This window comes from Brachionichthys hirsutus, chromosome 4, assembly GCF_040956055.1.
Source record: "Brachionichthys hirsutus isolate HB-005 chromosome 4, CSIRO-AGI_Bhir_v1, whole genome shotgun sequence".
Taxonomy (NCBI): Eukaryota; Metazoa; Chordata; class Actinopteri; order Lophiiformes; family Brachionichthyidae; genus Brachionichthys; species Brachionichthys hirsutus.
Window position 1 is genome coordinate 2,997,147 of NC_090900.1, and position 23,863 is coordinate 3,021,009.

General features: G+C 45.9%; 1 protein-coding gene across 2 annotated transcripts in view; it reads left to right on the forward strand.

Moving 5' to 3' along the window:
- The window catches only part of LOC137893187 (myocyte-specific enhancer factor 2C), a 64,027-nt gene that overhangs the window by 21,681 nt on the left and 18,483 nt on the right, over window positions 1-23,863 (forward strand). For both annotated transcript variants that reach the window (XM_068738634.1, XM_068738635.1), the window contains exons 3-4: window positions 7,787-7,996; window positions 16,640-16,843. In XM_068738634.1, coding sequence (XP_068594735.1) covers window positions 7,943-7,996; window positions 16,640-16,843 — 258 coding nt within the window. In that variant the 5' untranslated portion in view covers window positions 7,787-7,942. The remainder of the gene's footprint in view (window positions 1-7,786; window positions 7,997-16,639; window positions 16,844-23,863) is intronic.

The following is a 23,863-nucleotide window of genomic DNA, read 5'->3' on the forward strand; positions in this document are numbered from 1 at the left end:
TTCTATCTGTTAACGGTTGCATGTCCCCCAAAAAGTAACCCCTTAATGGCATCACGATTTGAATGAAAGGACAGTAATAAATTCTACAGCTTCCCTGTCAAGCCTCCCGGACCTCCGAGCCCTGATTTCGACGCAGCAATCATTTTACGGGAGTCATTTTTCCCCCCATCTGCACAGCGGAGAGTGAGCGTTTCCATACGGTTGCACATTGAGTCACACACGAGTGCAAGACGAGGAAGGTGGCGATTCGAAGCTGGTTATGAAAAAGGGAAGTGCGCCGGCATCTTGTCGTTGCGTGAGGGTTAGCCGCGTTAGCATTAGCCCGAGGGCCTTAACTGAGGACAGGAGGGAGCATTTCATAATTGCTGTCAGAAGATCAAATTTAATTCTCCTCTCTCCGCAGCCGCCACTGCTGTAGGGTAGAGTGAAACAAATTGTCATCGGAGATTCCTAAACGAACAAAGCTTTTAATTAGGGTGATTAGAGTGCTGTGGCAAAGAAAGAAGGAAAGAAAGAAAGAAAGAGAGTGAGCGGTGGGGGTGGGGGTGATGGAATCGTCAGTGGATGGTCTTAAGCCGTGATTTTTCCGTTGCTGGGGAGGAGAATAGGAGCCGGGGTCCACGGGACGACTGGCAAGCCTGCCGTGATTGAGCAGAAGCAAGCGTGGCCCAAGCAGAAACGAAAACCTCTGATACAAACGCACACACATACACACACTCTGCCCCCCCCTCCCACTGGAGAACATTGCTAACATCCTGAGACATTGTCATACTCGGCAGGGAACATAATTGGGTGAATATGTCAGTGCTTTGTGTTCTTAGTGACATGACTCCCGGCTGTTCCTGTGGGGGCTGGGCGCACTCACCGAGGACTTTACACTGCGATTCCACTGCGCCCATTCATTGTTCGTTATGGTGGCGCATGTTTTTCTGTTTGTTTTGCTTGTTTTGCGAACATAATAGATGAGCAGGAAATAAGCCGGGGGGGGGGGGGGGGGGGGGTCGAGCCTGCATCGAGATGCACACGTTCGTGTGAATGTGTGATTGTTCACGTGCGCTCATTGTCTCTCCCATCCCTTCAGTGCCAGTGGTCAGTTACACCTGTGTCCTGCAGTAAACGGGGGTGGGGAGGGGCGGGGGGGCAGACATGTGAATCGAGATGGGCCGTAGCTGTAACGGCTTTACGGCGAGTGGATAGAGAAAGAGAAGAGGACGAAGTGAAAGAAACTGCAGGAGAGTTGATTAAGTGAAACCTCAGGGAAGGTTTTCTCCCCCCCCTCGTTCTGAATCACCATCTCCACTTTGGACTGTGCCACCTCTCTGCCAGATTGATTTGCTTTCCCCATCATCTTGTTCTTGCTCGACACTCGAAGGCGTCCATTGCCGCTCCTTCTGCTCATGGAAAGACTGAACCCACCGAACGGTGATTCATTCCGGCCTTTTTCCGGCGCTTCTGCTTTTATTTGGGTCTCTTCTCCTTTTTTTTTTCTTTCTAATACCATTTTTTTTCCAACTCGACTCAACGGCGTGCGTGCGGCAATTTTGTCATTTGCGGCCTTCTGAGTTTATTTGTTTGTCACTTCTCGCTTGATCTTGTCATCTGCTGACAATCGAGAGGGAACGCCTTTCTTCAGCCACGACGGCTCCCTCGTCTTCCTCGTCGCCGCTTTCGCAGGCGCCCTCTTGCTCGTCTGCTTCGGCCGGGCAGCTGTGGCTTTACGGCCTTGGCCTCCATTCAAAAAGTGCGGTGGACGCATTGTTAAATGCTTTGTCCTTGGCATGGAACGATGGCTCTCACCTGTCTCAGCATACCTGGCCAAGGCCTTTCTGCGACCGCTGAGTGAGAGATGCAGCTGCCCAAACAAAGGGCCTCCATTTGTACCCAGTCCAATGATACTGTTACATGCAAGTTGCCATGTTATGAGCAATAAATGATCAGTAACTAAAGATACACACTTGGACTATTATATTATTTTACTTTACTTTATTTACTTTACTTAGGTGTTCGACATCTCAATGTAATGTCAAAGTGTGTGTTTGAATATATATATATATATGTAAATATACGTGCGTTCAGTATCTGCATATATAGAGCAGTTTGACAACATTTCTGTTTTCGTTTTTACATTTTGTATTTATTTTAGGGGGAATTCTCACAAACTGATCTTTCGCTGGAAGCGAGTTTGAGCCGGCTGAGATATTTTCAAGGCTATTTTCAGTTCCATCGCTTGATGGAAAACCAGCAGCGCTAAGGAGCAGAAAAAGAACTGGCAGTGAAAGTGGGGAAAAAAACACAATCCTAATACTGATAATATGATTTCATAATGCAGCATACAAATCACTAAGGAAGCCTCTTGCAGTACAATACCCCAAAGTGTCGCATAGAGAACTTAGCACATGGCCCAAAGTATTTTGTTTCCCTGTTGTCCCTCTCCTGTTTATTTGGTGATTGGAATTAGATTTTCAATGAGTTAACAGATTGGTTTTGGGAAGGATGCGGTACGAGCTTCTTTGACGTTCCTCTACACGTGTTTTTTTCTCTCTCTATGTGTGTGTTTCCTGTCATCCAAGATCCCAGGGCAGACCTGATGGATTTGAGCGATAAGAGCGGAAGCAGTGATGTCTTATTATTATTATTATGAAGGAAAATCAATTAAGTTTGAAACTGAGGTATGAAGTTTCAACGGGAAATTGGTCGAACTTGGTATGGAGGGGAAATTCAGAGCTCGTCGTGCAGCGCTGGGGCGCCCACTCATAAAGATGTGCTTTGTTCAACAACGCCAGTCACACGTATGAGTGCTTGACAGAGTGTATAAAACTTAGACCGACCACAGACTATTGGCTCGCTCTCCTCTTCATCAATAGACAGGTGTCCCAGCTCAAAGTCATGCAGAGATTGAAAATAGAATACATGTGAAACTGTCTCTGTCTCACTAATGATCCAGCTAAATCATGAGCTAATAGAGAGAGACAGGTGAAGACATATCATCCAACACGCACACACACACACACACTGCAGCCTCTCAAATTCAACTTTAGCTCGAGCGCTCCCTGGGATAATAAAAAAGAGAGAGGAATGAACACATTATGAGATGATCCACCGCTATCGCTCTAATCCCCAGATGTACATGTTGCTAATCTCTTTAGCTGCTAACGTGTTAAATTAACTCTAATATCGGCTGCGATTCAGAGCCATAGAGGCCCACCTACGCGTGGGCTACCTCCCAGGTTTAGGTCACTCTTCTCCCTCCAGCACTCGGGGAGGGGGGGGGGGTATAGATATGATGGTGGGAATGGGGGCGGTGGCGCGGGTTGAGGGAAGTAGCAGTGATATCCATTCGTCACCCTGCCTATCTCGGTCTGACAGATGTGCAGCGTGCCACGGCGCACAGAGGAGTCACTGCCTTTAATGACGTTAGAGGCACAATGAGAGCTGATACATGTTATTTATTTATTTTATTCCCATCTCCCGCCTGCCCATCGACTCACTCCTTCGCCTGATCCGCCCCCCCCCCCTCCTCTCATTTCTGTTGGTGTGTCCTCCATCCATCCAGTCAGGAGATAAAAAAATGAAGTGTGCCGCCATGCAGGAATAAAATCGCAAATGCACATAAACGCTCACGCAAACACTCCCATGATTATTTCCAGCACGTGGAGGTACAGTATAAATAAAACAAATCTATGCATCTGAGAAAAAAGAAAAACCTCCAAACATCGACATGAGAGAATTGCTCAAATGAAAATGGAGCGCTGCGAGTGTGTACCGACATTCAGATTGTATTGGAAAACCATATTAGAGCATTTTTTGTCATCCTCCTCTTCAAGGAAATGGGAGTTTATTTAAAAAGAGAGAGGGTTTATTTAATGTACCGTGCACCTCCTAAAAGGTTTACTTACTGCAGTGTAATATGTTATTTTAAATCCTCACAACCACATTTCCTAGGAGGATAGAGGATACTGGTATTATACTGTATATACTTTTTTTTTTGCTTTCACCAAATGTGTTGCAGATGTACCATGAGACAAAGCTACCGAGACGGGGTTCCTTGGAACGACATCGACAATCCCGTCATGAAAAATACTCCCCCCCCCCCCCCAATTTGCTATAACGTGTAGAATTAGTATTTCTTCCAATGACAAAATGACTGAACAGGTAACTGGATGCAAACTTTTGTTCCCGGGACTGGCACTTGTGCACGTTTCCGCTTCTCCTCCTCCATCGTGAACAGAACTCTGCAGCTGCTTTTCACAATGACAAATAAGTCCTGAGGATGAGTCATGGTAAAGTTCCGCTTTGTGCGCCCCCCCGTTGATTCAAAGGAGTCATCTTCATTTTCTGTCCTCAATAGCAAAAGCACATTAACAAGCACCCAGCAGACCGTCTATTAGAATGTGAAAAAGCACTGTGTGCTGTATATTAGTTTTTAGTGACTAAACACTTGGGAGCGAGGCGACCTAGAATCAGGCCTTGTGCTGCGCTGAGTTTGTGTTCTCATCGTCCTCTCAGCTCCACTTCTGAGACGCGCTGAAAGAAAGAGAGAGAGAGAGAATGCTCATTAGATCAATGTGCTGAATCGCTGCGGCCTCTCCCCCCCCCCGCCTCCACCACCTCCAGCACCGTTCCCTTCTCTCCCTTTCCGTGCGTCTGCTTAACAGATGGGAGGGTCGTGGATGCAGCTCTTCCGCTCCCCCTGGAGAGGCCTGGTGCCTGTTCAAAAGATCCCCCTTAATGCTTCACTCCATTTCCCTCTGTTCTCTCTATTTTCTTTTTTACTTTATACTCAAAAAGCATAAAACCAGGGTTATGAATTGAGCCGAGGAGCAACTGCTGTCGGCCTCTTTGGTCTCCGTCTCCGGCCTCCTTCCGGTTAGCAGGACGCTAAAGGAGATTAAGAACTTCTGTCCTGTGTTTTGCATTTCACGCAGCTCATTCCCTCGTTCCCTATGCCTTACTTCAGGATTAGCCGATTGGCTTAAGCTTGTTAGTGCTTTCTTCTGTCTTGCTGCGTGCGTCTTCTTCTCTCCTCTCGCTTCTTGTTCCCGCTCAAGGTCAGGTGTCAGTGTCAGTCCCCAGTGGGAAAATCCACGCTCAGGATTACCGTCCTGTGCCACTTGACCATGTTCTCTGAAAAACATCCTGCATTTCCCTCTGTCGCTGTCTTGCCTTTGTGAAGTGTAATGGCTTGGAGTGATTCTGTGGTAATCTGTTCATTAAAGGGAAGAGACGCTCTGTCCACCACGAGGCAAGGAGACAGGTGGAGACGGAAGGGAAGCCCGGGTTGAGGAGGCAGGGGGCGCTGTCCTTATACAGGGAAGAGCGGAATAGGGAAGATAACTTGTGTCCTCATGTAGGAGGATGGGGAAGAAGGGATTGGCTGAGGCGCAGGGTGGGGGGGGACACTTGCAAGAGGCTAAGTGGCAACGGAGCCTCACCTTGGGGAGTGTTGGATGGCGCTGGTAGCCAAAAGCAGGGATTATATGTTCAGGACATGGCTTAACGTTACATAAGGCCTAAGGTGTTGCCCCGGCAGTTGTTGACATTGAGCGGTTCGCTTCTACTCAGTGGGCTGTGGGAGGAACAAGGAGGAGGTGGGGGCCAGGGGACAGGGATTGCAGGGATAACGCCTCCTTGTTTGGAAAAATGCCCGGGTTCAGCTCAAAGGCTGGGAGGGGATGATGCCGTCAGGCTATGATTGAGCTGCGCCGGCTTGATTGATATCCCCGTCTGTCTGTCTTGTGCCGAGCACCTCGGTGTCGTCTTGTAATCCCTGCGCGTTCTTTGTTTTTCTCCAGAGGGCAGCTCTTTGTTGTTCCGTCTATGGATGGGTGTGTTTGCACAGAGCGATGCTAGAATGCTCTCAGAGCTGCCCCAGAGTCATTTTAGATACTCTTGCTATCATGATAGAGCAGTCCGTTGTCCCAACTGCCAAAGCGATTGGTTTTATTGTCTCGCTTCTTCCATAGGAGGGCGTGTTCCAACATTTTTTATTTTTTTTTGCACGTTCTATTATTTCTATGACTCTGAAATGTGTGGCCTGCATCTTTATGCCAGCCTGATAGCACTATAAAATATTTGGAAAGAATGAAACAGGAGTTCACAGCCTCCCCTTTTTTTTTTACTCCCTGTTGCAAATATAAAGATCTCCAATTACACACATCTGCTACAGGCCTTGGTCTGTTTCTAAGCGCTGCAGCATCCCTGGATGTTCCTATTACACACTTTCATTATGAATGTCCTACTCTCTCACACAAAGAGGTCAAGTGCATAGCAATGCGCCGCTCTCACCTCGGGGTTTCGCTCGTGCTTTCTCATGCATGTTACTCAATAAATACATGGATTCAGGTTAGGGAGAGATGAAGAAGAAAGGAAAACAGAAAAAGGAAGCGCATCGCAATGTTCATGCGAAGGAGAGGCGCGAGAGAGAGAGAGAGTGAGGAAGGGAACAAGGGTGCGTGAGAGAAAAGAAAGAGAGAGAGAGAGAGAGTGCGACTGACATGTCTTTTGGTAAAGCGGTGTCGTCTTCCACATCAATGTCTGATGCTTGTGCTGCCAGGTGCCGGAAATCTGGTTCAGAAAGGAGAGAAGAAGGGGAAAGTAGAGAATAAAAGGCAGGGTAGATGGAAGATTTTTTAAATATTTTTTTTATATGATGGCACTGACAGCTCCCCTGCATTGCACTGAGCTTAAATAATGGGATGCTCATTTGCATAACGAGGGACGTTATCACCTCTACTGTCAAAAGAAAACACAACAACAGTTCTTCTGCTCCTCCCTGAGATAGATTGGGTTGGCCTACTTAAGCACTCTAGAGAGATGCAGTGGAGCTCCGGCATAGCCAAACTCACACTAGAACACACACACACACACACACACGCACACACACGCACATGCGTGCCCATTTGCACACACATGCATGCACACGCTGACACACAGTCACTCAATCATGCAAACTTTTTGGAGCACGGCTCTCTTCTTCACATGTGTACCGGTAGTCCAGTTCATCAGCCGCCCTCCATTCCTCAAAGGCGAACACTCAGCTGTGTGCAACAAAGGCTCAAGTGCGCCTTCTCAGACGTTCCTCGGTCCCACTGATTGACATGCAATTGCTCCATCTGGATTACATCGATGTTGGAAGTGTGCAAAATGTCATTTCTGTCTCTGTGAAAACATCCATTAACCATTTTTACAGAAACATCAGATCTTAGACAAAAATAAATACATTTGTTTTCTTTACTTTTTTTTTTTTTACCCTAAAAAAATGCAAGCCTGTTCTCGTTTTATTTTACATCTGTATTCTATCCTGTGCCTCACATCTGGCATTTTGGAGATGAGCTGCAGATAGAGGTTCTTTTTTCTTTTTTTTTACTGTTCTGTCTGCCGGTTCTACTGTCAGCACGATGCATTTCGAGGGAAGAAGCAAAATGTATTTCTCCGTTTGGAGGTAATGCTACGGCGTCGGTGATTAGAGCGTTTAAGTTAGCGGCACTTCCAAAACACTGTCAAACTCTTTGTGAACGAAGCGAGAACCTGACAGCACTGTCTCCTCTCATAGTCGGTGCCCGGAAAGAAAAAAAAAAGAAGCAAAAACTGATTTGCATGATATCGACAGTGAAAAACACAGTGGTTCTCACAACACTGTTGACAGATTCTTTGTCTTTCTTCACCCTCCCTTGTGGCTGCCATGATGCCACTTTTATTTTTTTTCCCCTCAGTATTTTGCCATATTTCATTTCATTTAAAGCTCATCCTTTCCTCCTCCCCCCCCCCTCCCGTTTCTTTCTTGCAGGTACGGATGTTGGAATCTTTGAATTGATTGGAACAAATAAAGAGCAGAGAAGAGACATATAAAGAAAGGAGTGAAGAGGAAGAAGAAGAAGAAAGAGCAGAGTGAAGAAAACATAAAGTCCTTTAGGAAGAGGAGAGAAATAAAGAGACGGGGACGATGGGGAGGAAAAAGATTCAGATCACGCGGATTATGGATGAACGCAACAGACAGGTAAGTCCCTTGGGGGGGTTGGAGGATGGATGAGTGTGAGGGTGGGGGAGAGGAGAGGAGGTGGGGAGGAAGGAGAAACACCCCCACATAGCCCTAACCAATGAAGGTCTTCAGGGAGTCTGGGCAAAATGTGAACTGGGCGACAGAGAGGTGCATGCAGGGATATAGCTGTGGGGGAAAAGTTCCACTGGGGTATAATGGCATGTTTGTTACTCTGCAATTAAAGTGAGGCTTTTTCCCAAAATAAAGGATTTGCACGAGAACATTTCCCATTCTCTAAATCACTCTCCCAAACATGAGGACTGCAGCACTCGCCTTCTCACACCATGCCACCAGTTTAGCTCACCAGGCAGTGGACGACTGCATCGTGTGAGAAAACACACAAACAAACAAACAAGCAAATGGGGATGGCCTCAGGACTGGGGCCAATAGGAAACAAACGCAGGGGGGGGTATTTTGTCTGTTAATCACGAGAGATACAATTTTTAAAAACTAGGCTTAACAATGGAATCCATGCAAGATGTGTTTTAAATGCAGCAGGGACTGCTTGAATGAGACGGAATGAATCTCCACCAGCTTGAAAGGAGCAGACAGAACCGTCTGCGGCAGGAAATGGACAGAGACAGAGCTCTCCCACTGCCCTCGAGGCCCACCATTGATCACTTCCTGTGGCACGACTGACCACTGGCACTTTGTCAGCTTCCTGTCAGCCCAATTGGATCCATACGTTGCTTGCGCTGCCCCAGGACCACGGGTCAAACGCGCACGTGGACACACACCTTTGCCTGAACACAGACCCACTTTGTTGCTCCCGTCGCTTCTCCACCATCTGAGCCATTTAACACGGCCATTTGAGACAGAAGTGACATAAAAAAAAAAGTCCACGGGGAATCGATTGTTCAATACCGGAGGAGTAATTGAAGTGGATTGTCGCCCCCTGTGGTGACTCACGTCACCGGGGGGGTAAATGCAAACAGCAAGAGGAGAGTGGGAATGTGAGCGGACCTGAGATAAAGCACAAACTTGCGGTCGTCATTATTGCGCTTGTACTTATCTTGAGTATTTTAGCACAATAAATAGGAGGATAGATTGTAAAAAAAACAAAAAACACACACACAGGGAGGGAACGCAGTACTACTCTGTGTTCTGATTTATGTATTTGCTATTGAGAGAGAGAGAGACGGGCAGACAGAGGAAGAGCAAGGAGGTCACAGAGTCTTACATGAGGACTGAAGCTATCGTGTTGCAGCAGCACCCACACTTCCCTCTTTCTGTTATCTCAGCCCTCCTCTCTCATCCCACCTTAGACCGGGCCAGCCGGTTACACCAGGCACTCCGGCTCCTGCGGATAAGGAGGGAGGAGAGGGAGACAGGAAGGACACCTGAGGGGAATCGATGCCTGAGATATCCGGGCTTTACTTACAGCGAGAGAGAGAGAGAGAGAGAGAGAGAGAGAGGGTTCAGGGAAAGGAAAATCAATATATCACTGGATTTTTATTGTCTTGAACTCAAAAGTCAACGATTACTTATTTTATTGCTTGTCCAAGTCGCAGTTTCTAACGACATGATGTCATGGAAGTCACGTGAGAAACATCACATGCATTCAGGGAATGACATCATCTCAATTGTGTAGAGGCGGACATCACGAGGCGGGAACAGAGATAGACGGAGAATCTTGCGTTTTTTTTCTTGAAAGAAAAAAATTGGAACCTTTGAATTGAATAGTCTCACTTCCTATTTAAGGAAACGTCCCAGACACCCAGCCAAATAAACAACAGTGGAATAAACGCTTTCAACCTCACATTCTCGACATATTTTTAATGTTTCTATCAGAAAGGTGTTCCAGTCTCCCTCAGCTCCTCTATGGGGTTTGTATAGAATGGATGATTTATTGATTCTATGATTATAATTTCTAATTTGTAGCTCACAGCCGGTCCCGAGGAACTGAATGCATTTAACCAAGCAAGTATATAAGTAGGCATAATGGGGCGGTAATTTATGTACTACTTCACTATAACAGAGGGAGATAATTTTTTTGTCTGTTTTTGAATTTGGATTTAAATAATAGATATATTAAAAGGTTAATTAAAAGGATCCCAGCATTCAAGCATTTAAGGCTAATCATGAATGTAACTTAGCATTTACACTAATATTTATAGCATTTGAAGCACATTTTTAACACGTGCTTTAAGTGGGGTGACAGTTCTCCGCTACTGTTTTTACTGTGAAGGTTTTTGATTGTGTGATAATTTTACATCATATTCAACAGCCCAGAAAGTTGTATGTTAAAGAAGAATTCCTGTTTCCGTCCAGAACGTTTCCCCCGACTCGTGTGCATCTACATTCACATTAAATCCTGCCGTTCATCTTGGAGCGGCACCGTTCTGTGTGGCTGTCAACACCACCTCGCCACCTACGGGGCTAAACTGCCTCCCAGCCCCCGGCCCTCCCTGCAGCAGCTGTATCACGGTGGGCACGGGGCCTGTCTCTCTATGGGCGGCCACTTTGGGCTGCCACCCCCCTAGCCCCCAAACACTTCCCCAGAGCAGGGGCAGAAAGGCCAGCCCTCCCTGGCGTTGACTGGGTGCCCGGAGCCCTGGACAGTGGGCAGCAGTGTGTGGGCCCTGGCTCCAAGCCCCCTGACCACTCAGACCCTCTCCCAGCCTCGGGCACATGAAAGGGCCCCCTGTGCCCCAGCATGCAACCAGCCACACACACACTGACGGTGCGAGATACAGGCCTGTCCGTGAGTGGACACTCACTCACTGGTATAAATGTGAGACACAGCAGATTACACACTCAGACACACACTTCGATGGGGTGTTTATTGTCTCGTCTGTGTGGCAGAGACAAACAAATGGCAGTAAACAACATGGACGCATCCCAAATACGTGAATGTCTGGAGTCTCTCTTGGCTTTGACTAATTTACTGCATTTGGCTGTAATTAGTGTTACCTCTCCAGCCAGTAAACTCGTGGCAGGCTTAATTTAAGGTGACTTGTTTGTGTGAAACTCAGTGTGTGTGTGTGTATTTGGGGAGGATGGGGTTTCCCAGGGGGGAAAGGACCTAGGGCCAAAGGTTAAACATGGATCAGGTCATCAGTGACAGGAAGTAAAACAACAGCACCCGCCCCCGCCGACTCCCTCAAAACAACAATCTCTCTAACACGTACTCGGGTGGAAGAGGGGGATAAATAATGGTGCTTTTAAGTTTTCCTGCATGTGCTGCTTCCCTTCCCTCTCCATGGTAACTGCAGCGCTGTGGATGGAAAAAAATAATACAGTTCTTTTTGTCTCTCCGAAAAAGCATTCCTCTCTCCAATCAAAAGCGGCAGGGTGAGAAAATGTGCAAGTGAAATTAACAGCAGGAAAAATAATGAGGCCCACAGGGTAGCTATTCACCCCTGTATCCCGCCTGTAATGCCCCGTTTCCCACCTCCTACCTTCTCCTACTTTTACCACAGCAAGTGGCACTTCTCTCGTGTGCTTAGTGCCACGAGGCCTCACCTGAAAATGGCTAAGTAAGTTCTCACCTCCTCACTGAAGTCATTTCTTCTGCTCTTTTGCCCTATCAACTTATTTTCCCTTCTGTCTCTCTTTCACCTGTTTCTCACATAATCCATTTTGCACCCTCACCTCATGGTCTCGCCTTGTTGACCTTTTTTTTATTTTTCTTTTCGTAGTCACATACCATACCAATTCAAATTCATGTAGGAAAAAAATTTTTTTCTTGCAGCAGAAATCCCTCAAACAGATAGATGCGAAATGGCATGTGATCCATATGAAAGTTCAAGTTGATTTAAGGCCAGAGAAAAATGATGAATAGTGAAATAACGGGCCTTAAGTATACAATACAAGCCACAGGAAAAGTTTATCCGCCTCCTATGAATGGCTACAAAGTTATTTTTGTCACTCCGGTTTTTCATCCACACTTTTTTTTTAGTTGCGGCTTTTCACTATAAACAAGGCCATACAGAGACGGCGCTCAGCCAGTCGTTACAGGCCGGTCAGAAGTGCAATCATGAACAAGCTGAGCTTGCACGTATTTTACAGCTCAAAGTAAAACCGGCACGGTTAAGACACCGCTCTGTTTCCGCTTCTCAGCGTACAGACATTTTGGATTTTGGGGCCGTCTGCTTCCTGCTGCTCCTACAGGACGAGGAAGGAGCCCTGGAAATGGACAATAAGTCGGGTTTTGAGGACAGAAATAGGAAGGTAGCATATATTAGAAAAGGGACAAAGCCTCTTTTGTCCACCGTGAGGTGGAGTTCAGGCGCAGGTCTCTGGCTCATCTGCATAAGCCCGTGTCTTCCTGCCAATCGCGGCGCTCTACGACTGACTCGCGTTTGTATGTCCCCGCGTGGCCATGTTTGGTTTGCTAACCAGCAATTTTTGGTGCCTCTCTCTCTCCATCCCTCCTCTTCCTCTTCCTCCTTCTTCTCCTTCTCCTCCCCCGGGGAAACAGGCAGGAGGTGGGAAGCAGAAGCGAACCCATTGTGAAGGGGAAGCCACTGGCCTCTTCCTGTTATGAGAGGAAATGCATACAAATGTGCTTCCTGTGCATCCACCCCTTTCTTCTTCCTCCCCCTCCTCCTCCTCCGTTCCTTCTTTTTCCCTCCCCTCTCACCCATGTAGCAGCGACTGAGCCACTAGCTCTTCTTTATTTTTGGCCCTCTGTTCACTCCGTCTGTTTTTCTACACTTTATCCAGTGTAAAGGGCATTGATTAGTTAACTCTTCAGGTGTCTGCAGTGATTTCAAAGTGATACCAAACAAATAAATAAACACACCAAGAAGAAATGAAAGAAAGAAAGTGAAAGAAAAATGTAAAAAGTCAATCTAAGAGTGAGGGATAAGGAAACAAAATATGATGGGGTGTGTATCTGAATGTGTTGGATAGCCTTTTGGGGGTCAGTTAACACTTATCCATACAATTCACTGATTGTGGAAACGGGTAAAGGAACTAAAATAATGTATTCAGATAAATAATGAGCAGAAAGAAAGGAAAAATAGATCGATGGAAAAATAGATGCTATAATTAATTAATGTTGGATATATTCAAGGCGGCTTTGGGATATCGTGCGAGAATCCTGGAAAGATTTTCTTTTGTTATGAGGCCGTGTGAGCTGACTTTTGACAGTTATCCTCATAAACACGTCTCACGACTTTTTACGAGAAGTGTGTGTGCCGGGTTGAGAACGTTACCCTCTAACCACATCACAGGAATACATGGAGACTGTCCAGAAAGGACAGCGAGAATGTTTAAAGCGTCTCATTTTGCCACGAAGCTTCACAATGTCTTCTTGTGTGTGGGTTCTTGTGTGTGTGTGTGTGTGTGTGTGTGTGTGTGTGTGTGAAGATAGGTTTCACACCATGCTTACCAATTTGCTGTGAAAAGATGCACTTGTGTTCACACTCAGACACGCACACACGCACCCACAGGGTTCCAATTGCGGAGTAATGCTTTGCTCTCTTTTATTAGAATGGCACTCACTGACCAAGGAAACAGAAATTACACTCACGCTGACATATGGGTGGTTTACAACAGTTATTTTGGTCCAAACCCCCCCCCAAACAATAGAAGCCTCATTTTCTGAAAGAAATAGATTTTCTCAATCTTGATCCAAAGAATACACAGCATCATAATTAAATTAAAAGAAATAAAAATAAGATATCTGCACAATAATAATAATATATGCCATTGTTTTCCAAATGTGTGAGCATTAATCAAAACCTTTTCATAAATAGGCAACTATATGTAAATGCTTGTACAAGAAACGGGCCATGCACTGCGTCTGTGCAGGGTAGATCGGCCCCCCCTGAACGCAGGCCGAGATCGCACATTCCAGAGAGCTCTTCTATAAGTTTGCACAGGAAGTGCATGTGGTGACATCACCATCTTGAATGACAATGAGCCACAGGGGACACATGACGGCATCATGTGAGGTCAAGAAGCCACGACAGAGTCCAATCACAAAGTGGAATTGAATCCCGTTCATAAAGAAGAGACACAGTGATGCAATGAAATTAAGCAGACTCCGCACAGTACAAAAAACAGTAAAGGTGCAAAAGTACAATACAAAGGACAGATCAAGTATGAAGTTATTGCGGTAGACACACAATTGGATAAGCGAGAGTAGGTTCAAATGATGGTTGGATCAATGCGTACTTACCTGTGCCGTCTTTTAAGATGTGTGTGTTTGTCAGTGAGTCTTCCCTATGTGTGTGTGTGTGTGTGTGTGTGTGTGGAGGTGGCAGGTTGTACGTGTCAGATTGAGATGTGGGGGTGTGGTGTGATATTTATGAGTGCTTTGTTTGGTCAGTCCTTCTCTTCCTGTGGTGCTGATGTCAGCCTATGTGTGAATTTTAATATGTGGGAGATGCATGCAGGCTTGAGGAAACTTGGATTGCGTTCTACGTTTCTTTTTTTCTTTTTTGCATGTTGAAATGAATGAAGTTTGCGTATCGTGGAGGCGCCGATGTCCGTGAGCTGTCCGAGCCAGCATGCGGACCCCCCCCCCCCCCCCCCCCATGTGAGACTGGGTGTCCCGGACCTCTAGGACTCTCGCCCAGCCCGCCACGTGCCACCTTTTGAAACATTAATGACCCTGGCAGTGTGTGTGTGTGATAATGTGTCCTGTGTTTGCCCGTGGTGCCCCTTGCATCAAAACACCAGCGGGAAGACAACACTCCACATGTCCTCATCCTGAATCGTCTGCTTTGACCTCACGTCCCACAGTCCCCTCTACTCATTCATTCACTCCTGTATCATTTGTACCGAAGCTCTGCTGCTGGAATGATGGCAAAGTTCAGTTCTGGATGCCAAAGCTCAGACTTGGACGCGACAATTAATCTTATTGACACAAGACACCTTTGGAGCTTAAGACGTTAAGAACGAGCTTGCTTTTGTTTCATATTTCAGCACGACTGTGTAAATGTCAGCATGGTATTTAGAGCCCGGGGGGGGGCTTTTTTCCTCACATGCCATCGGTGAATCAGGCATTGCACGTGCCGGTTTGCGCCGCGTTAGAACGCAGCGTCTCCGGTTTCAGCCTCTGTTGTCTGACACAAAGCTTGGCGTGATGCAGTGACATCACCGCAGAACTTTTTAGGCGGAGACGCCGAACCAGCGATGCAGCAGGGACTTGCTACAGAGAGAAAGACACGGGCAGAGGTGAAGGATAGTTTGATATTCGGTTTCCCTGGTGCATCCTGGGAGATGTGATTTCAGGAAATCCAGAACTATCTATCAATACCCATCGAAGCCGATCTCCTCTTTCAGACCTCCAAGTTTTAAGGAGAAAATCATGAGGGATAATGCACAATAGATTTATGCCACATAAGCCACATGTCGACTGGATTTAGCATGAAGACTGCAGGGTTCTCACAGCCGTTATATTCGTTATTGGTATATTAAAAGAGTGTTTGACAGAGTGTTGGGAGGTTTTCACTCTCCAAGTTTTGGCCCACTGAAGTGTCAGAAGAGAATAGACAAACATGCAGTTAATCAACAAAACCGAGATCATTAGCTACCAGCTGGGTACAGTCCTGGCAGCGTTTCCTCTCTGTGTGAAAAAAACACACAAAAAAAGCTCCGAAGACACACAGATCTCCAATGTAAATAATACAGAAGAAAATAAAAGAAAGTTCAATATGAAAAACACAGAAAGAAGCAGGCGGCGGCACATTTTCTCTTTCTCCCGTACAACCAAAGAGCTCACACACACACCTACACACACACACACACACACCTACACACACACGCACACCTTGAAAAGAAACCAGGTGCAGCTCAATGGAATTAACTCACTTCCACTGCACTAGTTTTGATCCAAACAATAGAGGAATAGAGGCTGTTCTAATTTGACAATGTGGGCACTTGTATTTGTGCGTTATTAAAGGTATCCGTCTTGAGACTCTCTCTCACACACACATACACACACACGGGGAGAAAATCTGCTCCATTAGATGAGACGTTTTTGTGGTTAAGTTGAGTGCATTGCCACTATTTGAACACACACACACACACACACACACACACAGACATCTTCAAGCACAGGCCGGGAGCCCATCCGTTATTTATATCAATGGCTTGTTATTCACTGAGTGGTGGTTAATTGGGCAACACAACAACTGAACAATGTGTGTTAATGTTACTGTGAGGGAGGGGGGGTTCTTTTATTAAAATACTTCTAGGGGTGTGTATTTCTTTTCCTCTGTGACAGCGAGCACATATTAGAGGGATGATTTAAGACACATGTTCCACGATGAACCTCTTGAGCTTTGATGTGCGAGCAATAACTGATCTTCTTTACCGTTATCTGTCGGAGACAGAGGGTTTTCAGTTCCTTAAATGTGAGCCCAGCTTCTTTCTTTCTTTCCGGTATAGCGGATGGACTCTGAGAGTCAGGCTGGGTTTACTTTCCTTTAAACTCTCTGAGGACCTTTCATTTTAAAAGAAAAAAGTCACATGTTGAGCATTAACTATAATTAAATGATCGCAAAAAAAGTCACGGTGGCTGACTTATATTAGTGGCAGTTTCAGTTCAACAACATAATCTCATTCTGAATCCCCCCTCCGCCCCCATTATTCTCACTTCGTCTAATTACTACTCTCTAAGTCTCTCTCTTTTTTCCTTCCTAGGTGACATTTACAAAGCGCAAGTTTGGCCTGATGAAGAAGGCGTACGAGCTGAGCGTGCTGTGTGACTGTGAGATCGCCCTGATCATCTTCAACAGCACCAACAAGTTGTTCCAGTACGCCAGCACAGACATGGACAAGGTCCTGCTCAAATACACCGAGTACAACGAGCCTCACGAGAGCAGGACCAACTCCGACATCGTGGAGGTAGGTTCGAGAGGAGATGCATGCGTGCACAGATGCGCAAAGGCGTACGCAAGCGCGCGCACTCGTGCAAACATGGGCGCGCACAAGCAGACAGATGGTTGCAGCGTTTGTGACTCGTTCAGCAATCCTCCCTGTTGGTCTTCACACTTAACACGGTGTAAGAACTAATTGCAGCCGTAGTTTATGAGTCCTCCTCAAGAGTTCAATCCAAATACTGTCACAGAATTGGCATTCATTATTTAAAGAATATGCTTTGGGATCATTATGCTCTCAATATGAACCTGGTACGCAATTGTCACTCCGAAAAATGTGCCAGGTCGAGCGCACAGACAAATACAAATACAAATACGTCCAGTATTCATTCAATATGACACTTGTGTTGACTAGGGAAACGCTGTTTCTTATTGTTTCAAAATTTAATCAAATAAAATTAATTAATTAGAAGATTTTACATATTTCAAAAATGGCTGCCTGACATTTAGTATTAAGATAAATTTGCATTATTTTATTTCGAATAAAATGACAATTACCTGCCCCACTTTAAAATGAAATTTTCAACTTCTCCAGTCTGACTTTGAATCAAACATTATGAGACAAGGTTTTCATGCTTTGACATGGGTATTGTCGGGCTTGATGCCCACCCACGGGTGGTCTGAGCCACTGGGAGCAGCCCTTTCCATTCCATTATGGCCCTATACGCACATGACTGCAAAACGTTTTGAATTATATTTACCTGCCATTGCTCTGATCGTTCATAGCCATAGTTACCTCTTCCTTCAGACAAAGTTTGACAGTTAAAAAAGCAGCATGAATAAATAAATAACCTTTGGAGTGGTCTGCTGTTGTCATTACTGCTGCTGTTTCATCACCATTTCCACCTGGCGCTGTCAAATACGTAGCGCGTTAATGTTTCCCATACATCAAGGGACGCAGCACTCAACATATAGCGTAATGACGAAAACAAAGACAATGGCCTGGGTGCATTAACGTGGACAGTATTTAGAGGCACAAATAAATCCACTCGGCGCAGAATAACAGCTTATCCTTTTTGTTTTGCGAAGAGATGTATGTGCTCTTAATCTGTTCTTATAATTCACATTATTGACCGTTTTGAATTATTAATGTTGCTGTGGCGCTAACTTTGCAAGCTATTATTCCACTTGTGTCATCGTGTTGTATATTTTATGCAATTCTGAAAGATTAAATAATCACTAAAGCTGTTTGCATATATGCTGAGTTTCAGTCTTATTAGGAATGCATGCAAAGTTCTTCATTTAGTATAAAAACAATCCGTATCCAAACACCCATTAGGGATGGAAAATAATCCTCTTTGCATTATGTCATTTGAATGAACCCACTTAGCCTCCAGTCATGTCCCCAGTGTCCCCTTAAACCTTGAACACCTTTATGGGCCATATAGTATCGTCCATGTATTATCTATTGGCCATGAGAACTGTCACATGTTTCAGCAGTTACCTGCCAAAGAGCCTTAAAGCGCTCTCTTCAGCTGTGTCTCCATTAGAGGGCAGGGATGGCTAACATGTAAACAGCCGTGTCGGGTCGGGGGGGGGGGGGGGGGGGGGCGTGTTGCGGAGGACTACCTGCTCTCTGATCCCTGGAAGACTCACAGCGGGAGAAATCGATCCGAAGAGGCCTTTAGCCTTAGCTGTGGCGTGCTAACGGGATTGGCCACAGGGCTGACACTCGCACGCTTAACGAGGAGGGAGGTGGGGGGCTGCGGGTTGGGCTCTCACCCGCCGTGCCTTGTGCACTGCTGCTAGGCTACGTCACAGGTGTAAGAACGCGGGTAGCTTTTTTTGACTTCGGGTAGGGTGGGAGGGAAGTGGACTTCCTGTCGAGATGGCAGGATGAAGGAGGAGGAGGAGGTCAAGAACAAGATGAAAGAATGGATTTGGGGATGGAGACAAAAGTCCGTGCCTCAAAGGGATAATGAATCCTTCCACATGAGATCCGATATGGACTTCATTTCACATAAATAGAGAGCTCTTGCCTTTAAGGACACAAAATGCATGCATCGCTTCTTGTGCTGCTGCTTCGCCTGAAGGTGTAGTGGGAGGAGAGACCGAGGTAGGGGAGCGGGGCTCAGAGAGTGGGCGGCTGGCTGGCACCGAGGCCTGCTACATTAGCAATAAAGCTCTATGTAATTAGCATGTCTTTGGTTGATAATTAGCGTTGTTCAGAGAGTGGCACAGAGAGTGTTACACAGAGCTTCTAGCTACAGGAAGCTGGAGGCCCTTTTCTCTCTTCCTCACCTTCCTTGTTGTTTTTTCTTCTCTTTTTTATTTATCCTTGTTTTCATCGAGCATACATTGAAACATCTTTTCCTTACATCACATCTACGTACGGGTCAACGGGTGCATGTGTTTGAGAGGCAGAAATAGGATAGAGGTTGGTGGGAGACAGAGGCAAGGTAGCGAAGGTCTTGATGACTCACTTCAAAACAGTCTCAGCTGGGAACGACACTTCCACAAATACATGCAAAAGGAGAAGCCAGAGCTAAACCTCTGCTGTGCACGAATTTTTACGAAAAAGCCACACATTACTGAAATGCAGGTTATTATTGTGACATTTGCAATGCATGCCACCCGAATGATCACACAAATGCAGGGATAATCTATTCTAAAGCAAACCGAGCGCATGTTTTTAACGGTTCGAATGCTGCCATTTAATCCCAAACCACACATATTGGCACGTAGGATACGGCCGTATCTAAACTCCCCCCAGAAGACGGTAATACAACATGCACTACAACGTGTTATCCGCCGCTACATAAACGAGTGGGGCAGGTCCACCTACGGTAATTAATGCTAATTGTTCAAAGAGACATCTGAGCTCGTCGAGGCTCTTACTTGACGAAAGCAGACACAGAGGCAGATACTCCATTATGGGATGTCCAAGTGTGTCGTCCTGGCAGGTCTACAGGACGCCCCGAGTCTGGCTCCAGATAAAAAAGTCAAACACCAAGATAGATTTCCTATACTTGCTGTCTGCCAGGCCGGTTTCCTGGACATGCGAACAGCATTAGAGGGGAAGCTCTACTGGGAAATGACCGGAGAATAGATCTATCTCTCCTTTCTCCTCTTTTTATTCCCTGCTTAAGAAAAATCGCCTTGAGCTTGTGTGGCGATTTATTACGCCAGTGTGGAGGTTGTTAATTGCAATGGCACATGAAAGAGTCCTTTCTTTCCCCCACCTGATTTCAGATCAAGCCTAAACCCAAAGCCCGTCTCTGGCTTGTTCTGGCTGTGATTGAATAGCCCTAAATCCGACAACACTCTCGGGCTGCGCCAAATCCCTGTTCCACAATGTTTGATTTTCCCTCTGTTGAGGCAAAGAACACAGGTTTGTACAACAGCTAAAGGGTTAGCAGGCTGACTGAGCTGTGATATGGAGCCGTTTCCCCTCAAAGGCTGGATGTGTTGGGGAGTAAGAAGGAAAGGACGCCAGAATGCATAACGCTTGATAAATTGGGTAAATGTGGTATGCATAGAATTAATGGCATCCTTTCCATAAATTCATGACATTTGCTGGACATAGTGCATTTAAACAGACACACACAAAAGTGTGTTCGTCCTCTGCACTGCTTGAGCGCATGCAAGTGCACATATGTCGTGTAAATTGGCTCAAACGATGCAGACCTGATGTCATTGCGATGACCTCAGCCAGCACAGCGCTCTCCGTTGCCATTGGCTGGAGTATCACATGGAATGGCACATGGGTCTTGATTCTGAGGAGGAGAGGCCATTGGCTAATCCCATTTCCATCAGATTAACCTAATCTGAAAGTTCAACTCGCCTCATAATCTCGGAGAGCAGCAGCAGAAGGATCTGCCTCCCCACTTATCTTGGACTCGTTCTTCTCTCTTTTTTCCCCTCCCGCTCCCTCCATTCCCGACCTTAGAAGGCACTACTGAATGAGAGGGGGAAGGGGCGAGTCAGAGGGATGGATGAGTGTGAGAAGGGAAGGAGGGATTGGGGGGGGCTGGTAATTATTTCCAAAGGTCATTCTGTTAATGACTACCCGCTTGCCTAATGAGATTCAGCAAAGCTCCCTCACCATGTTTCACCCTGGGTGTGTTTCACCCCTGTACCGAGATGTGTGAGAAACACAGGTGTGATTTCAGCCCAGTGACAGTCCGATGGGGGGAGGAGAGGGAGGGAGGGGGGAAAGAAAAGTAAAGGGGGTTGGGAGTGATCATGAAGAAACACAAAGAGAAGGTGAATCAAGCAGGTATAGGCGGAGGAAATAAAAGGAGTAACATGTCATCCACAGAGGATGCTGGATTTCTAATGCTTCAAATACTAAATAAGTTAAATTACCCAATGAAAATGTTCATTTGATTCATTTAAATGACATTTTCTCTGCCGTCCCGGCATATTTGTTTTTTGCAACTGAAGAGCACATGTGATCTCCCTCTCTGATGTGCCAGTGTGCTATAATCTATGTTCTTATTTGGTTTCCAAACAGCATGGCGAACATTTGCCTGCCTTCAGGAGTTTTCTGAGCTGATCAGCTCGCTGAATGACTCCCTCTCATGGCTCCAGAATGTGATAGAATGTCTCCAACATGAATGCCCTCACTGATCCATCCTTAGTCTCCAGCGTGTGTCAGGATTCCAAAGCAATAAGCGAGTCGTGTCCCTTCTGCTGTCTTGGCTTTCGACCGTCGCTGTGAGGTTTTAGGATACGGAGCATGTGGAGTAACCTGAGGTGGAGGTCAAGGGCGGAGTCTTGACCACGATCACAATAAGTGTTTACCAGTGATGCAGAGATCGGTGCAAAGTTTTCCACAAATAGGAAAATGCTGGAGCTACACACATCCTTCACACGCCTCGACTATCAGTTTGTTCTTTCTACTTACAGTGGTAACAACAATGGCGTATTTGCCACAAACATACCATTGTTTGTGCCATTTGGTACAAACAAGCTCAAAGGTTGATGGCAGCAAAAAAAGCCCCATATGTGAAACCTCTTTCCACTGTCCAAGGTGTCATGAATTCCACTAACGGGGACGTGCCTCTGTCCCCTTCCTTTTCCTGTCTTTGGCCCTTCTGTGTCTGCTCACATTTGGACATGAAGCCACATATAGAAAATAGTTTGCTTGAATGTTTAGGAAAAGGCAATGAGACAAAAAGATAAAAAGATAAAGCTATATCAATTTTTTTCAGTCCCTACTTGTCTGCCACATTTCAAGGCTATGGGAAGCAAGTCCTGAGCTCCCGACATATTTTTAAAAAAAAAGGTTTTTCAGGAGTTAAAACTTGAACACCAGCCCTAAAAACAATCATTGGCATCACTTTTTGTTATTTGATGGACTCTTTTTCAAATGCATTCCTCAAAAAGTAGTAGCGGTCTAAAAATAGCGTGTGTGGAAGCTAAAAATAGTTGCCTAGTTGGCGGTCTTTACCGGGAGAGGGTGCAAGAATAGGTATGGAATCTCTGTCTCCTCCTTCCTCTCTATAGCTCTATCACTCCCCCCCCCCCCCCCCCCGCCTTCCTTGTGTGGGTGGAGTTGGGTGTTTTTGAAACAGGGAATCGAGCAAGCGAAGCGTCAGGCTGTTCATTCAGCCTGTAGCGGACAATTGACCGTGACGAGTTGCCCTCGGCGACCACATGCATGAGAAGACCATCGGTCTGAGACCCTGCAGTGCCCATAAACATCAGATCCCTCGTATAAAGAGGTCTATTATTTAGTTTGCTTGTTTTTCTGCCCTGGCATTTCACTAAACAGAGGCCTCCCTTATGGCTGTTTTCAAAAAAAAACATTTTATTTTAAGAAATACTGGAAAGTTATGTTATCAATGTCACTGCGGCGTTTGAATCAGAAGATTTGCCTTTGGAACAAAGGGCCAATCTCAAGAAGCGTCACCCTCCCAACATCAAGTTTGTTTTCTCACACTGCTTGGCATTGTCTGCTGTAAATTTTAAACCGGCAATCTTGAAGACATCTGTCTGCGGTGCCAGCACCAGACATAAAGAGACCCGGTTTACTCAGTTCTATTTTATAGACTATATATGCTTCCACTTTTTAAGAGTGGCTGAAAGCAAAATGACAGATAATGTACATGATCTAAAGGCGCAGCATTTTATTCCACATCAGAAGCCTGTTGCCCAGAAAAGCAGAACCTCAGACAAAAAACTACGAGGCACTTGGATCTCTGTCAGAGGTGTTTTTTTTAAGGTCAGTACGCTGATGCGGAAGTCTGAGTTACTCACACAACAACAAAAATAGGTTTTAAAAATAGACTGTTTGAAATGTGCCAATATGTGGTTCCTGTGGTTGTGGGGTAGGCCACTTCTGAGGACACGTTGCCAAAAGGCACGGATTTTCCACAACACAGCTCAAAACAATTCACGCCAGCCATTAAGATGAAATGATGCCTTGTTCTTTGAAACTATTCGTGGAAAATTCAGAATAATGAAGACCTATTTTTACAGATGGCATTCCTTGCCCTGCCGGGAGCTTCCGTCGTAGCTTCAGCCCCTCCCCTGCCATGATTGCTGGTCTGGACAGGGTGTGGAAACTCAAGGTCACAGCATAGAGGTCAGCCGGCTGGTCATTGTTACTCGAGGCCTCCCTTGGGCTGCCTTTTCCTGCTGTGGCACCGCGCGATAAGAGACAGAGAGACAAAAGACGATAAGCGACGATTAGTCGGGGACAAAGAAGGAGTACTGGATTACTGGAGGGGACTGTTTTACTCAGTGCCACCCTAAAAGTCAACTTTAGTCATTTTACTAAGGCTGCGACACCGTCTGATATCTTTAAGTGTGTAACTGAAGGCTTTCTTGATAATATCACGGTCTCACTTTGTCATTTATAATGCAAAAGCATTTAAATACATGCACTTCAATTGAAATCTATTCAACTGGAGTGTAGACGCTACACTGGCTGGCAGGTCGGGAGGTACAGACATGAGTGTCCTCTTTATTCGGTTCCACTGAACTGGCATTGTGTAACATAATGTCTATCAGGGTAATTATACAGTGCAGTGAGTAGTGT